This window comes from Zootoca vivipara, chromosome 3, assembly GCF_963506605.1.
Source record: "Zootoca vivipara chromosome 3, rZooViv1.1, whole genome shotgun sequence".
In the NCBI taxonomy this organism is placed as follows: domain Eukaryota; kingdom Metazoa; phylum Chordata; class Lepidosauria; order Squamata; family Lacertidae; genus Zootoca; species Zootoca vivipara.
In genome coordinates, this window is record NC_083278.1 from 86,799,085 (window position 1) to 86,816,616 (window position 17,532).

General features: G+C 42.6%; 1 protein-coding gene across 2 annotated transcripts in view; it reads left to right on the forward strand.

The window, feature by feature from the left end:
- PLB1 (phospholipase B1) overlaps positions 1–17,532 on the forward strand; it is an 81,554-nt gene that overhangs the window by 30,382 nt on the left and 33,640 nt on the right. For both annotated transcript variants that reach the window (XM_035111500.2, XM_035111499.2), the window contains 14 exons: positions 48–156; positions 2,234–2,285; positions 2,436–2,516; positions 3,796–3,861; positions 5,645–5,745; positions 6,980–7,061; positions 7,480–7,584; positions 8,892–8,987; positions 9,875–9,946; positions 11,314–11,391; positions 13,367–13,427; positions 14,272–14,330; positions 15,081–15,148; positions 17,330–17,373. In XM_035111500.2, coding sequence (XP_034967391.2) covers positions 48–156; positions 2,234–2,285; positions 2,436–2,516; positions 3,796–3,861; positions 5,645–5,745; positions 6,980–7,061; positions 7,480–7,584; positions 8,892–8,987; positions 9,875–9,946; positions 11,314–11,391; positions 13,367–13,427; positions 14,272–14,330; positions 15,081–15,148; positions 17,330–17,373 — 1,074 coding nt within the window. The remainder of the gene's footprint in view (positions 1–47; positions 157–2,233; positions 2,286–2,435; positions 2,517–3,795; positions 3,862–5,644; positions 5,746–6,979; positions 7,062–7,479; positions 7,585–8,891; positions 8,988–9,874; positions 9,947–11,313; positions 11,392–13,366; positions 13,428–14,271; positions 14,331–15,080; positions 15,149–17,329; positions 17,374–17,532) is intronic.

A 17,532-nucleotide genomic window follows, 5' to 3' on the forward strand; every position in this document is an offset into this window, starting at 1 on the left:
AAGAGGGGTTTTTTAAACCACCAAAGTTATTATTTTCTTTCTTTCAGACATCCTCCGTGAGTTCAGTGCTAACCTCACGGGATATTCGACTGGCACAGGAGACTTAAGAAAGCCAAGTGCCTTTCTCAACCAAGCAGTTCCAAGAGCACCAGCTGAGTATGTCTATCCATGGCATAGTGTCATGTGGAAATTGTTTGGCTTGCAGGGGCAGTGTGGCGCATGCCCGTCGCATCATCCTCACGCAGCCCCTGCAGCATTGCAAAGTGGCACTGGGCTAGCAGGGCATGCTTGTTGTGTCTGCCAAGGGCTGTGGGTGGGCAGCGGAGCAGCAGCACAGGGCTCGCAGAGCGGCAAGGAGCAGCACGCACCCCCCCCCCAAATGTGCCTGGGGCTACCGCCCCTCTGCCCCCCCGGTCACATCCACACCCCATGTTTAACTCACTTAGATCACTTTGACAGCCATGGCTTCCTCTGCAGAATCCTGGGTACTATAATTTGCTAAGGGAACTGTAAAGGTAAAAAAAGTAAAGTACCCCTGGACGGTTAAGTCCAGTCAAAGGCGACTCTGGGGTTGCGGCGCTCATCTCGCTTTCAGGCTGAGGGAGCCAGCATTTGTCCACAGATGGCTTTCCGGGTCATGTGGCCAGCATGACTAAACCAATTATGGCACAATGGAACACCACGATGGGAGCCAGAGCACACAGAAACGCTTCCCGCCGCAGAGGTACCTATTTATCTACTTGCACTGGCGTGCTTTTGAACTGTAGCGCCATGAGGACTCTCAAGGGAAACCATATCTGTTAAAGTGGTACCAATTAAAGTGGCTTTAAATATGTAGTGTGGATGTGACCCCAGCCTAACTAGGCCTTGATAGAAAGGAGGTGGGTCCTAAGTATTACCCAGCTTTTTTGACTTGCAATCATTCTGTGAAAACATGAAGGAAGTTGCTTTCATAGATATTTATCCATATGGTTCATATTTAGTACAGTGAGAGAAGGCAGGTGCTCCCCTTTCCCATGGTCTCTTTTGTTGTCTTTATGTGCTCAGATACTATGGTGATGTCCCTGAACTGTCAAAGACACACATATTAGAAGTCATTTCTACCACATAGTATTTACAGCCTTATCTGGCAGAGATAAAGTAAACTTGATATGGTTCCTGGATTTCCATACAAGAACAAAAGAAAGAAAGGAATTACCTTACCTAATCCGACTATTCCTCTCTGCTGATATGAAACCATTTTTTATTTTCATTTTCATTGTCGAAGAATGTAAATCAAAACCAAGAACCTAAAGTAGCATTTGAAATGTCACACAATCCTAATCATGGGAAAGAAATGAAATGCGTTTCAGCTCATTCCGAGCCCTGGAGCTTCCTTAAAAGCCTAACGTTTCCATTAGTCTTCTGGGTTGTTGTTTTTTGCAAACTACTTCTTCGTGCACTTGTTTCAGTCGGGGACTATAGAGCAAAACTAGGAGTTGAAAAAAAGTAACTCAAAGAAGGAGCAGTTTTCGCTTGGAGGCCACCATCGCTAGTTCATTCCTGGTCTTGATTAAGGTTTTGAAAGGGAATTTCAAATGTTCTTTCTGCTTTTGTGTGTTTTCACTAAAGTACCCCAGCGGAAGTCAGAATCTCTGCTTATGGGGACCAAAAGGGTGGAAAGATAGCACAAAAAAGAGGGCAAAGAAAGAACTCTTGATGAGCACCTTCAAGGCTCCTGCTCTCCCTTCTTCCTCTTCCAGGACTGCAAGAGGCCTAATTTCTTGCTGTTAGAAATGAGTCATCAGGCATTTTCACGGATGACTCATTTTTCCTTGGTCCTGTTTTCCCAATCCAGTTGTAAACAAAGACAATATAGTCTTAAAGTACCCCCCCCCAGGTCTCAGGAAACCCAAATTCCATTTTAGCCAATGGTTTACTACAGGCATCCCCAAACTTCGGCCGTCCAGATGTTTTGAACTACATTTCTCATCTTCCCCAACCACTGGTCCTGTTAGCTAAGGATCATGGGAGTTGTAGGCCAAAACATCTGGAGGACCGCAGTTTGGGGATGCCTGGTTTACTAGGTTAGATTGGGCACGTCGTGTCCCTTTCTGGGACTGCAGTCCTCTCTTGGTAAAATGGGAATAGCCACTTCTCATTGTACATACCTGTTTTTAAGGATGAGTCTACAGATATAGTCAAGCATCAAATATGTGCCCCGTGTCATTTTACCGTGTCCCCTCTTTCCTAGGAAATTACCAGACCAAGTAAAGCACCTTGTGAAATTAATGAAAAACGACTCGGTAGGTTGACAACATTCAAGAAACTTGCTTACTTGTCGCATTATATGAAGGGTCACCGATAATTGCTTCATTTCGGTTGGCAACCATGCATTATATACCTGTGTGAATAAGCCAGCAATGGTAACACGTGCATTCTTTTTCTTTGCTTAGAGAATCAATTTTGACACAGACTGGAAGGTCATAACTGTATTCATTGGAGTCCATGATCTGTGCAACTATTGCAAAGACATGGTGAGTTATGGGGATGTTCTCAAAGCTCTGAGATGCTGGATGAAAGCCAAAACGGTGGTTTGCAGGGAATCAGTAAAGGCTTTCCTTTGTGATAGTAAAAGACGAAAACCCATGGCTTGGAGACCCTAATGCAGCCTAGATTGCTTGGGTGGAGGCTCTAGCTATTAGTAGCACCAGAGCAAAGGTAGTTGTGCTGCCTAAAGGATCATTCTGGGTTAAAAACATGATTTTATGTGGAAGCTGGAAGGAGATTGACTCTCTTATTTGCTCTGGCCATGGTTTGCAGTGTTTTCTAAGCACACAAGTTGATAAACTCCACACTTTTGTGTGGTTCATTTTGGCTGCTTAATATTACAAAAGCCCTACACTAACCACACAGGGGGGAAATATCTGAACAGCCTTAGCAGCCTAATACTGCCCACAACCTAAGTGTCAGAACTATTAGACCAGGGAAGTTCAAATTTTAGGGAGTCCCCATAGCTTTTTTGAAGTTGAAGGTGTAGTTCAGGTATCAAATCAACTCTTGGGATGCTGGTTTTGGTTAAAGATGGTTATGAAAAGAGGGCAGTCTGCCTCACTTCCCAAGCCACAAGATGTTCCAAATGTGACCTTCCTGTAGGGTTTGTTTCTTTGAGATGAAAGAAAGCGTTGAAGACCTAATGGTACATTTGCTATACAAACAGATCATGTTGGAAATTTGTAGACCACTGAACATCCATTTCATTCTCTACTTTCTGACTCCTTCGCTGTCTTAAGAATATTCAGTATGTTATTTCTATCCCTCTCCCAAGAGCTGAAGGATGTGACATACCAGATGTAACATCTAGTCATCAGGGGTCCAAGATTGTGCAGATGTCAGATTATGCAAAAATACTATAATTATTGTCCTGTCCACAATGATCAAGACAGCCAGGTTCAGAGCATCTTGTATTTTGTGGTTTTTTATCTTGTATTTTTATGTTGTGAACCACCCTGAGATCTATGGATGAAGAGTGGCGTACACATTTAATTAATTAATTAATTAATTAATAATATAATTTTTGGAAGGTTTTATTCATTCATTGTAACTCTTAATTAGGATGCACAAATTCACTAGCATCCATGTGTGTGTGTTTTTCTGGTTTAGCTACATCCTGAATTCCATGTTATGTTTCCTAGTTAAGGAGTAACTTGCATGATTAATCTCGTGTCTTTATAAATCATAAGATGTGCAAAGGTCACTTTTACCTTTTTTTTTAAGGACTAGTAACTCTCTCTTTCTGTCTCCTGCTTGTATCAGGATCACTATTCAGCTGTAAACTTTTCAAGCCGTGTTCAAAAAGCACTTGACCTTCTTCATGCAGAGGTAGGTGGCTGCTGCCTGGAGAGCATCTTTTCATTTTATTTTAGGATGTTGCTGCATAATCGCACAGTTGTTTGTTTTTAAAGGAGATTTTCAGAGCAATCACGTGAAATGGTCTGAGGCTGACTACAATTTCATACTGCCCACCCAACCTCAAGTGAGGTCACATTCTACCACATCCATACAATTTCTCAATACTAAAGTGGTATTACTTGGTTGCCGGAGAAATGCAATTCTCCCCTTCCTACACATGGACTGAAATGATGCACATACAAATCTACTATTGGTATGTGGGATTCAGTTAAATAGGTGTCACGGGATCCCTTCAAATAGCACATAGAATATGTCTAGTAATATGTGGCAAAGTCCTCCCTCTTCTCCCTGCCTATTCCATGTTATCCCATTTTTTCCATATGAACCTACAAGCAGGGACAGAGCAAGGGTGGGTGCGGTAGGTGCGGTCTGCCCCGGGTGTTGCCTCCGAGGTGCCAAAATGGTCCGCCCACCGGCTCTCCCTCAGACGCCTCATCGCAAGGCATGCAATCTCCACAAAAAAAGCTCAACAGTCAAACCACTTTTGCGGGTAAAAAAATAATAATAATAATAATTCAATGGGGGGTGACAAGAAATTTTCCGCACCGGGTACCACCTGACCTTGCTACGCCACTGCCTACCAGGACCCTGAGATAATCTTCTGAGGCCCTTCTTCATGTGCCTCCTCCTCGAGAGGTCCAGAGGGTGGCAATACAAGAATGGGCCTTCTCTGTAGTGGCTCCCCGTCTGTGGAATGCTCTCCCCAGGGAAGTTCACCTGCTGCCTTCATTATACACCTTTAGGTATCAGGCAAATACATTCCTTTTTAAGCATGCCTTTAGTTGATCTGATTAAAATCATATGCCCTTTAAAAATGTGCTCTTGGGGGGGTGCTATTGGGTTGATGTTTTTATTTTTATTGTGTATTCTGTATTCACAGAATATATTGAATTTATTCTGTGAACTGCCCTGAGACCCCTGGGTATGGGGGGGTATATAAATTCAAATACAGTGGTACCTCTACTTACGAATTTAAAGCGTTCCGAACGCACATTCGTAAGTCGAAAAAAATTGTAAGTCAAATCCCATAGGAATGCAATGGGAGAAAAAATTCGTAAGTCTATCTAACCCTATCTAAAAATTCGTAAGTAGAAAAGATCCTATCTAAACCGCATCCAAGATGGCGGACAGAGCTCCATTCGTAAGTAGAAACATTCGTAAGTAGAGTTATTCGTAAATAGAGGTACCACTGTAGCAATGATAATAATAAGGTCATAGGTCTTCACATGATTTATTTAGAAAATGTGTGAATATCCTAGCAGGGATAATATGCACTTGGAGTGTTCTTTGCTTGATTGTGTAGGGAAGCCTTTAGTATGAAACTCTCCAAAGGGATGTTTCAGTGACTATAGAATGACATCCTACAAGCATTATCGCAAAGCCACTAGGGAGCCAAGTGCCTGAATGAGTAATATAATGTGACTGGGGGGGGGGTGGACTTGTGCCACTATATCACTAATTACTGTCACCAAATATATTCTGTAGGTGACCATGATACACTCACATTAACATTATTCACCATCTTCCTGGAAAGCTTCCATGTGGAGGGGTAGGGATATGGGGGAAACTGGGTCAAACAAGATGAGCAATGAATCAGGCTCAATAGCTGCTTTGGCATAGAGTCAGAAAGGACGCAAGCCCTGTGTTTCATACGCTGTTGTCTCTTATAACTTAGTGCTTCCTTTCCCACCAGGTGCCTAAAGCTTTGGTGAATCTGGTGAATGCAATGGACCTTCTTCCTCTGAGACAACTGTTTCTGGATAGCAGATTGCCCTGCCCTGCCCATCTAGCAGTGTAAGCCAGCTTTGGTCTCTTCTTGTATCCATGCCATCCAAGTATATTAGGGCCATTCTACATGGCATCCACACCACCAGGTACTTAAAACACATGGCTTCCCCCAGTGAATCCTAGGAGCTGTAGTTTACCCCTCACAGAACTGCAATTCCCAGCGTTCTTTGGGAGAAGCCATGTGCTTTAAATAAGTACAGTGGTGGATGGTGAGCAAGTGATCTGCTCACTGGATGTTAGGTGAGATCCCAGTATAATGGTATGTCTAGGGATGGCTTAACTCTAGCACAGAGGAAGGGCTTGGAATGGGAGCATCTCTTGGACTGCAAATTCTTAATTGGCTAAAATGAGACAAAAGCCCATGATGGAACAAATATAAGAAAACTTTCTGAAATGCCTTTGTGTTAGACATTTTGAGATAGCTAATTACAAGCCAGCAGGATCTGTCATAACAAGCCATGTGTGGTAGCCTCAATATGTCATATTGCGCAGGTTCTGTTTTCCCTACCAAGTCACGATTTAGCAGATTTCCTTGGGAAACAAAACACAGATGTAGAATAAATAGATTATATTTAGCCTGCCTTCGTTCCTTAGCATCTGATGAAGTGGACTGCAGTCCTCAAAAATCTTATTCTATGTTAAATTAGTCTTTAAGGTCCTACAAGTTTCTCGGTTGCTTTTTTTTTTTTTGCCAAATAAGAGTAGTAGTCATCTCTCTGGAAATCCTTGGTTTCTTGCGATGGCAAAAGTGAAACATTAAAATTGTATTTGAGTCCTTAGATCCAGTATAATCACCCACCATCACTTCTATAATTCTGATTTCTTTTACGTTTACCATTCTGATTTTCAGTGACTTTCTACTTTCTACATTTCCTTATCTATCTATCACCTATCTATCTATCTATCTATCTATCTATCGATCATCTATCTATCTTTTTATCTATCTATCTATCTATCTATCTTGGGTAATTATAAATCTTCTTATTTCAAATACAACCTCTAAGCAGTTTACAACATCCTAAAAATAAAAAAAATAAAAGGGAAACCCAAAAATACGGGAAAATTGTGTACTTTATAGCACAGATAACAATGAGATAATCTATCCTCTTAAACATCAGTAAAACCTGAAACAGCCAACAGGTAGTGACCATGATAACTACTCGTAGTTCCAAAATATGGCATTCCTGCATTATCTATATATGTTGTTTTTGTCCTGCACTCCCTTTAATTTCATACGCAGAGAGAATTGTGAGTGTGTTCTCACCGTTCAAGAAGGCTCACCAGAACTGGTGAGGATGAAGGAAGCAGTCCAAACCTATCAGGTATATCTGCAAAGAATCAATATTGCCATTTTGCATGTCACCCACTGTCGTTGTATGAATGTTGCTGCATTATACCCAAGAGCAACCATATATTGCTCTTCTGGAACATCCTGCGACATGATTTAAAACTACCCCACTCTACAGACAAAAATTGGATAACTGCCTCAAGAGAACCCCGCCAACATTTTATGATTTGTTATAATCTGGACCGTGTATATTATGTGTGCTGTTTCTGTGCTGCTTTTGGCACAGAAATTAGTTTCCTAACAGTACCCTGGCCCACACTTTCTGCTAAATCATGGTTCAACATTATACCATAGTTTAGTGTGCCTTGAACTGTGGTTTGTTTACATCTTGCAAATCATAATATGAAACCATGGTTTGTTTTTGAGGAACTCCTTTTATTTTTATTCCACAGAGCAGTCTGCAAAGTCTAGTGCAGACTGGCAAGTATGACACCCAAGAAGATTTTACAGTAGTACTGCAGCCTTTCCTCCAAAGCATCGTACTTCCTCTTCTACAGGTGTGTCTTGGCTGGATTGAACGTGGATGTGGATGTTGCTTACCTTATAAGAAAGCCTGCAGAGCTTTCAGGACATTCTTTGGGATCTTGAAATCTTGACATAAGGGTGTTATGATGCAATTTGGATTGAGTCTTGGACTCTGGGGGCGGCTTGATTATTCGGCATTCATCCTGCCTTGCTCATGCAGTAGTTAGACTGTGTCTGATCCTTACTAAGCATAGCATGTGGTCTGTGAACACTGACCTATATGGAGGTGATGAGAAGGACTTCCTGCACAGCAGCCAGCACTTCCATGTGGGTTCACAGAACACTCAGACTAGTGGCCTAGTATTCCATATTAGACTGCGCACAGAAGTTAAAATATGTAATAAGTTCCATTTCTGCTCCTTTGCAGTGTTTGTGCGCTAAGGTTATTAGTATGAAGACCCAGTACCCTTTAGTTTAGACCTGCATCACCTATTCTTAATTTTCTCTGGAATTGGGAATGTATATACCTGTACCAAAATATAAAGCGCAATACAAAGCAAAAATAAGAAGCTTTGTCAGCAAGGACAAAACCTGTCCTGCCATAAAAGAACCTTGCAGACTGAGATCCTGTGCAACTGTTTTCGAAAGTGGAACTGAAATGACCAGGGCTTGTTAAAACTATAGATGAAGGCTGAGTATTCGCCATAGCTGTCAAGTTTTCCCTTTTCTCACAAGGAAGCCTATTCAGCATAAGGGAATTTCCCTCAAAAAAGGAGAACTTGACAGCTATGGTATCCACTGTGACTGACAGTTGGTTTATTTGTCACTCTTAAAGAAACACCAACAAGGTTACATCAGCTTTGAAAATGTTGACTGATTTCAACATTTTACTTTTTTTTTGTTGCAGCAAGTTGTAATTTGTCAGTTTTCATAAATTGCTATTTTGCAATTTATAAACGTGACCTATCATTTTGTATTCTGTTGTGCATCCTTTTAATTCATGTTTCATAGTTCTTTCAGGCTTGAAGTAAATTTTTAAAAAGCAGCTCATGCTGCAAGAAAAGTTAAGAAAATCTGTTCTGGCAATGCAAGAGCGTTATTGACCTGAAAGAGCTCACATTAAATCTTACACAATTGACACATACAATGTAATGCCTCCACCCCCTGCTATTGACTTGAATGGAGTATTAGATACTAGAGAATTCAGGCAGTCTCTGATAGTTTCAGACTAGACGCTAAAGAACCCGAACACTCAAACCTTTTCACTGGATTGAATTTTTGGGATTGTCTCTTTAAACCTGACCCCCTCTCAAAACTCTAATGTTTTCAACCTTTTCAGGATGGGCGTCCAGACATCTCATTCTTTGCACCTGATTGTTTTCATCTCAGTCAAAAGTCGCATTCCCAGCTTTCTCGGGCCCTCTGGAAAAATATGGTAGGGCATGGGATTTGATAACTATGCTAATGTACTCTTATTTGGACAGTGTATATCTCCTGGGTAGCAAAGACTTTTATGCCATTAAAGTATATTTTGCATATTCAGATTTTCTCCTGTTGTCTTCACATTATGTATTTATTTGTTTACTAGCAGCCTCATACCTGGCATTGCTCGGGAATTCTAAGAGGCTAAACAAAAACTGTGCTACTGTGAAAACATTACTTAAAACTAGTGAAGTTTTGAAAGGTTTAGGCCACCATTTTGATTCAAGATGGTAGCCAAACGTTTCCAGACATAGACAAAGTTCACTGAACCATCATATAAAAATTGGTTGCAATTTTTTAAGGGGTGTTCAAATTCATAGTGAACAAACAACTTCTAATATATATAGAGAGAGAAAGTAGATATAGTAACAGCTATGTACATGAGGCCTTCCAAGGAGCAGGCATAACAATTATTCCCAGGGGGCTTACAGACTTAAGAGACACAAGGAAACAACAGGAAGGTGTATATGGAAATAAGGGTAGGCAGGAGAAGAATATATGATTATTTCAATTGCATGTGTTTTGGATAAGTTACCATTAGAGCATAGGGACTAGGTGGCTGATCCAAAGGCTTCCAGGAAAAGGTGAGATAATACTTGCTCTCACTGCTGTGAAAATATCCTGTCTTGTAGACAGTTGCTGCATCACTCACTTAGAATTTTAGTTAAATTTCAGTGGCAATAAAACCGAGAACCCTTGAGAAAATGAGTTGGCAAAGTGCCTCGGGGATCAAATTATGGAACAAATGCATTATAGTATTTATTAGTTTTTATTTTGAAAGACAATTATTAGGGGGAAAAGAAGAAACACTGTGACATAACCATGTGTTTTGTTTTGCAGCTTCAACCTTTAGGGAAGAAATCCATTTCCTTCAACTTTACAGATAATGTGACCCTGAGCTGTCCAACTCTGGTAAATATAGCATCATCTTTCAGGGCAAAAGGTGTCAAATGTGGGTGTCAGCAATCTAACACTCCAAGGATAAGCCACTGTCTTATGTGATCAGTTATTTTTCCACGAAGCCCTCTTTTTAGAATACAGGTGTCCCCCTACCGACGCACAACCGACTCACACACAACTCTATGTGCGCGGTGCTGGGAAATAATTAAATGATTCAATTCAAACCAAGAAATGGCAGGAGAGAGCTGGAGAGTCTTCGTGGCTCACGAGAAACCCCTCCCCAGAGCCTAAAGAGGACATCAGTGAGGGTGGAAGAAACCCTAAAGAGACCAGAGGTGCAGCTTTGTTTATGCTGCTAAGCCTCCCTGCCTAACAGCTGGTTTGCGGAGTAGCGCAGCAGCAGCGGCCGTTTCCCTGCACCTCCTCCAGCCTCCTGCTGGCCCCAGAGCTTCAGTTCTAGTTGTTGGATATTTTTGGATGCAGTATTTTTAGTTGGATTGGTGAGACAGCAGCAGAGAGGGTGTTTAAAGGGTGTTTAGGGGATGCTCCCCACTTTACGTGATTTCACTTACATGTGCAGGGGCCCAGGATGCAACCCCTGCCTAAGTGGGGGGGGGGTATACCTGTATGGAGTTTCATAGAAACTACCCCCCTCCCCTTGTACACACATAAGCTTTCTCTGTCAGAGATGGAAGCTTTCTGTCCCAGTCTACAACACTGAGTTCATCTATGTATCTATACAGTATGTACATTTGTTATGGCCCAGGTGTTACTAAACCACATAGCAGAGAAAACAAATAGAAAGCTTCACCTTTTCACTATATGCCTCCAGTTTTCTTATTGGCCTTGTCAGTTCCTTGTGCTTCTCATCTCTCCAAGCAGAAGTAGTACATTTCACTTGGCTCACTTCCATAAACTTGCAGGTCTATTTACAAGCATATGCACATTTATGCAGAAGTCCATCCCACTTGTGTGCAAAAGTTAGATTTTTACATTTTATTATATTTTAGTATTTATTTGAAAAACGTACAGAATGCTACATGGCAGAATGCAACAATAAAATTTCAATTAATAGGAGAGATAGAAACAGTTTTCCAAAGTAACTGTGATACTACCCTGATTTGATGTCCTTGTTTACCTCCAGAGTAAAGGTTTTCCATGCTTAAATTCTGGGCTAGGTCCACTTCCTGGTCTACTCTTCTCTCTCTAATGAGTTCCTGAAGCCAAACTCTTCTTTCTTTGTGAGAATCATGATTGCAGAACTAAATTGAATTCATATTGGCAAGCCTCACAGACCTCAACTCTAATAAATGCATCCTTCTGACGCTGGCATAAATTCTGCAGCATTTGGAGCTTGAAATGTACTTCCTTTCTTTTAGCAACAACCATTCCTGGGAACCTACAAGAACAGCAATGGTACACATTCGCCTCTGGAGCCCACACAGAAACCAAGCCAGGTGATTCCTTTCTCATTTACTGTGCCTTATACATGTGAGCATACATAGTACTGAACTTCTATTGTCTACAGCAGGCATCCCCAAACTGTGGCCCTCCAGAAGTTTTGGCCTACAACTCCCATGATCCCTAGCTAACAGGACCAGTGGTCGGGGAAGATGGGAATTGTAGTCCAAAACATCTGGAGGGGATGCCTGGTCTACAAGATCTTTTCACACTTCACTTAAGCACCCTGCAGTGACTGTTAAGGGAGGTGAGCTCTCTTTAGAAGGATGCACCTGCAAGAGATAAACTTGACTTTTGAATCCTGCCTTATGGATTTGATTGTGAAAAGCAAGTTCTCCCCTTAAGGAGAGCTCATGTTGCGGAAGGGTTAACAAGACACTCCCGGGTCTGTTGGGTGGGTCAGTTTGGATGGCCACATGAGTGATTGATGGTTTGCTGTTGCTGGGGAAATTGGTATGTTGCAAGTGATTTGATTGACAGCCACAGCCTTATATAGGCATAGCAAGCAGCTTGCAGTTTCACTTTTGCTGCTTGCAACAGATCTCCCACCCGCCCTCCCTATTTTTAGGGGTTCTTTGCGCTTGACATTGCTATGCCTGTCATGGGGTTGCCTGTTTTGGATCAGGGACCTGGTACGAATTTTGTCCACTTGGCTGATTGGCTGGTGCCAGGTGGTTTTTGCCTACCGCATAGCAAATTGTCACAACTTGTAAGGTTGCGGTTAGGCATTGGTTAAAATTGGATGGTGGAGGGGTAAGGATTTGGCTGGGCCTGCCCCTCAAAATGGCTGCTGCCTTTAGGGGTATTCCGTTAAAGGAATCTTGGGGCTCCATATGTTTGTCCATATCCCCGGTAGGGGCTAAGACCATGCATGAGCCTCGGGGAGCATCTGAGGAAGAGGTGAAGGGCTTGGTCCCCTGCCCTGTCCTCTCTCAGAGGGTGCTCACCTATACTGGCTTCCCTAGTACACAAGCGGGAGTCAGTTGGTTCTGTCCCAGGCGGGGGACAGATGGCTGGGAACCAATGCCTAAGCAACCACTCACATTAAATGTATTTAAATAAAGTTGTGGCCAAATTAATGCCAAAAACCTTAAACTTAAATTCTGTGTGAAGTGTGAATTATTGGGGGGATGTCTTGGTACCTCAACACGCAAATGCAGCCAGCATCTCCTGCAATGAGCTGTTTGAAGACCAAACAAAATGAAGATTGTAAATCTATGTGCAGATGCTAAAGGTGTGATATAAATTATAAGTAACAGTACACTTAGTGGCCAAAATTGTGGAAACCTTTTGGAAAAAGTTTGATGGCTCATAACACCACTTTTATTTGGAGTAATACCATAAAATTATATATCAATGGAATGATAATTGAATGAAGACTGTAAAGCAACAAAGTTTTTTTCAATTTTCTGTATTTTGTCAAAAGTTATAGCCAAATAACCAGAAAAGGGAAGCACACATTACTTAGGTTGATATGCAGTAGCTTTCCTTCATTTGAATGTAGCCAATGAGTGTGAGTGTTTGGAGAGCCAATTAGGTGTCATCTTGTTTTGGCAATGATCCAATCAGGTCGCAGTAGGATTCAGCTATTGATGTTATGTATTGGAGCTGAGAGAACATCTGTCAGTGCGTTATGTGACTGCTATCAAGTTGGTTGGTTTTTTTGTGTGTGTTCTATTATTTAGTGAGCTTGTAAAACATAATAAAATTAAAGAAATGGCGCAAAGAGTTGACTGGTCGCCCAAAAAGCGATGTAAACCTAGAACTACCGGTACATAATAGCATGCTGTCTCTAGAATGAAGCCTGAGGATGAGGGCAATAAATGGAGGCTGATTAGTATAGACCCCCAAAGCTTGGAAGTGGGGCTTTCTTGGGCTTCTGAACCATGACTTGAAATTCTTGCATGTTCTATATATTTTCATTTCATTTGAAAAGCTTCTAATGATGTGTTCACTGCATTTGTCTTCAAGAGCTGGGGTAGTGATCTGTCATGCCCTGGACAGGCTGCATCCCAAAAAGCCCCAACATCAGGTGAGAAATAAGGAGATACAGAAAGAACACATAATGCAGAGTTTTGCTATCTCTTTCTTTTGCATTTTTTAAAGTCTCAGGGGGGTGTTACTGCGACATTACCTGGGGGGAGGGGAAAACTGGTAGATAAATGTGGTCTTCTTTTTCATTTTTATTTATTTCTAAGATTCTAGCATTTTGGTCCATTGCACTTTTCTGCACTTGCAAATTCTGCATCTGTGAAGGCTGTAGACTTGTTTTGAAATTAAAACCAGTATTCTCAGAGCTCCGAAAAGACTCTCTTATCACAACCATAAGTACCTTTAGGGCTGCTGTGGGTATAGATAAGGATGGAAATGCTGTACGCAATGAATATTCTGTTCACTTCAGTGGAATTTAAGCTTCCTAACTGCTTGCAGGATTGCCCCCCAAAGAGAGAATTAAACTCAGAATATGGCAACCAAGATAATTCAGGATTTGGAAAATGTGTCCCATAAGGAATATTTGTGCCATTGCTTAGTGAGAATTTCTTAATGTTTAGCATTGTTGATCTGCTTGTTACAATCCTATGCATGTTTACTTAGAAGAAAGCCCCAAATGGGTTTAATAAAGCTTGTTCCCAGGTAAGCGTACATAGGATTGCAACTTAAAAGTAGCTTCCATCTCTTTAGATTCCAAGTTCAGCCCATTCAGCATATCATTTCTGGTCCATGTAGAATTTTAAGTATCCTTACTGATTGCTTGATTGGACTTAGTTTAATTGTATTTGTATCAAGCGGTTCATGAATATCTTAACAAACAAACAAAACCATACCAGTGATACCCTTCCCCTATGATTTCCTCCTTCCACCACCCCCTTATCTAGTCCACAGGCTACAACCTTCTGACATCAAAGTGATAGCTGCCCTCGGTGATTCTTTGACGGTAGGTCTACGGGATGCAGCACATGGGGAAATTCTGCTCTCCACAAGGATGCTGTGGTATCAATCGACACCCAGCAATAAGGTTAAACTTAGCAAAGGAGAATTCATGCCCAGCACACTTGGTCCAATAAAAGGTATCATCTAAACGCTTTGGAATATTGTATGCTTAGCCTGACATTTCAGGCTGCAGCAGGGTTCCTATTATGAAAAGAACTCTGGGAGTGGGTTTAGCCATTGTGGAAGTCTGATGCAAGTCATAAAGATCATACCTGTACCATACATTTAAAGCACGTTGGGTGCATTCAACCGAACGCCATGACAGTTGTTCCATCAGCTTGCCAGACAGAACGATTCCCTCTCTCCTCTCCTGCACATTGTTCTGGGGGTTATCCCCACCCACTGAGCCAATTTGGGGGGGGGTGGCTGCAGAGGGTGGGAGAAAGGGGAAGCCCCAATGTGCTAGCAGAAGTCTTTGCATGGGCTTTCGCTAGAAACATGGAAACTGTAGTTTCCCCCAGAGAGCTACAATTTCCAGAGAGAGAGAGAGAGAGAGAGAGAGAGAGATTCATATTTCAGATTGCATGAACCCCTTGGCTAATTCTGCTTAACATTATTCATGGCCTCATAAACCAGCAGCAATCTTTAAAACAGTCAACCTTTTCGGGGAGACAACAGAGATTTTCCTACTCCACTCCTTTCTCATCATATCATCCCTTGCGATGTATATAATTTATATATATTTCATTTTCAGGCTGCTGTAGGAGCCAAATCAACTGGTTTGGATGATGTAACCACAGCTTGGAGAGGGCTTTCTTGGAGGTAGAACATTTGCTAGAATTTATCCCAAATTCTGCTGGAGTAAAGAATTTCATGCACCTTTTTGAAGAGCGCCATTATATACTGGTAGATGAAAATGAGAAAAGAAAGTGTATGTGACAGTTACATGTCTGAGCATATCCTCATGCCCAGACATGCAGTCTATTCTTTTCCCAATAACCAGAAGCCTTATAACAATACGCTGCCATCAAGCAATCTTGCAGGCTGCATATTGCACTTCTTCCCAAGCTGTACTTCAACAAATAATTTCTGAACTGATCAAGGTTTGAGATTACTCCCAAGTGAACAAGCTTCCACTAGGAGTGGCACAATGGAGTGGGAGGTTATGAAAAAGCAACACACAGCTTGCTTCATGCTTATGTACATTGATTTGGATCTGTTCAACTCAGTCACCTGGTGCAGATTTCCTTCCTTACACAGATTTTTGTGCAAGAATGGACATTTTACTAAAAAAAAAGACAGTGGTCGTTCTTGCACAAAAATGTGGAAGAAGAATAAGATGGCAATTATCACACATTATCTGGAAACTTCTGACAATTGCTCAGTTGTCATCTTGCCCTGTATGCAATGAATGCACAGAAATGAACATGTCTGAAAGGTGAATTTTGAGGCTACCTTGCTTTTCCAGAAATCAGGGTAATCTGCTTCTATTAGATCTTGGATCAATATGGGATTACCGGTATATAGAAAGGAAAACTAAATGTGTGTGCAACCACATACCGTGTTTCTCATATTATAAGACATGCCTTATATTAATTTTTTCCTCAAAAAAACACGACATGGCTTATTTTCAAGGGATGTCTTATTTTTTAATAAAGTGCACGCGGGCGCTGTTTGCCGGGCTTGTCAAGCCCAGCAAACAGCGCCCGCCGATCTTCGGTGACAGGCGGGGGTGGGCGGAGAGCGGAGAACGATCTCCGCTTCCCCCCCACCCCCGCCCGTCACACAGCACAGGGCCGAAGATCGGCGGGCGCTGTTTGCCGGGCTTGTCAAGCCCAGCAAGGAGGGCCCGCTGATCTTTGGTGACAGGCGGGGGTGGGGGGAGAGCGGAGAACGATCTCCGCTTCCCCCCCACCCCCGCCTGTCACACAGCACAGGTCCGAAGATCGGCGGGCGCTGTTTGCTGGGCTTGTCAAGCCCAGCAAACAGCGCCTGCCGATCTTCGGTGACAGGCGGGGGTGGGGGGAGAGCGGAGAACGATCTCCGCTTCCCCCCCACCCCCGCCTGTCACACAGCACAGGTCCGAAGATCGGCGGGCGCTGTTTGCCGGGCTTGTCAAGCCCAGCAAGGAGCGCCCGCCGATCTTCGGTGACAGGCGGGGGAGGGGGGAGAGCGGAGAACGATCTCCGCTTCCCCCCCCACCCCCGCCTGTCACACAGCACAGGGCCGAAGATCGGCGGGCGCTGTTTCCCGGGCTTGTCAAGCCCAGCAAGGAGCGCCCGCCGATCTTCGGCTCTGTCCCCCGATGCGCTACGGCTCGGGGAAGCAGGCAGGGAGCTCCTGCTGGGTCCCGCGCCTTCGCCTCTCGCTCGGTCGGGGCTTTGCGATAGTGCTTATTTTCGGGGTATGTCTTATTTTTCACCAACCCTTTGAAATCCTGTCATGGCTTATTTTTTGGGGATGCCTTAAAATATGAGAAACACGGTACAGTAGTGCACTGAAGTGCACTAAAAGGTTTAATGAGCAAGTGTGCCCTGACATTTAACACATTCTCCTAAAACTTTAGAACCCCAGATATCTATTGGGCATCAACACAGTCTGGTCTCTCAGTGAACAAATGTTAACAAATCTAGTTTATTATCAGCAAGATCAGATTAAAGGAGGTCAGATCTCAATATGTACTAAATATATCAACATAAAGGGGAGCATTTCTAAATTCTTAGCTGTGTGTTCTTGCTAGAGACTTACATCTGTTTTAGCTGCAGACCTATTTTACTTGATTTGAAAACTTCCCCTTCCTTCACACTTGTTCCTATCCTTTTATCCTTAAAGGCTGGATGGCTCCCTCCCCCCCTAAAGTTTTGTGGCATTTTGAGGGACTTTTGTTCCTAATTCATTTCTACCCTACTCCTTGCTAATACAGCTGTGTTTCTAGGACAGATGGTAGATGCCCTTTGGCACTGTTAATGCCAGTGACTGATTTGTTATTATCCTTTTTTCTAGTGCTGGAGGTGATGAAACCTTGGAGACTCACACAACCTTATCTAGTGAGTGTCTTTTGACATACCATGGCATGAAAGAGGAATGTTCATAATGATATTAATCCTCTCAAAGCCATAATTTGAAGGTTTGTGAACAAGCACTGTGTTTACATACTTTCCCCTCTTACATGTGGGCCTTAATTCCTCACTTGCCGCTTGAATGAA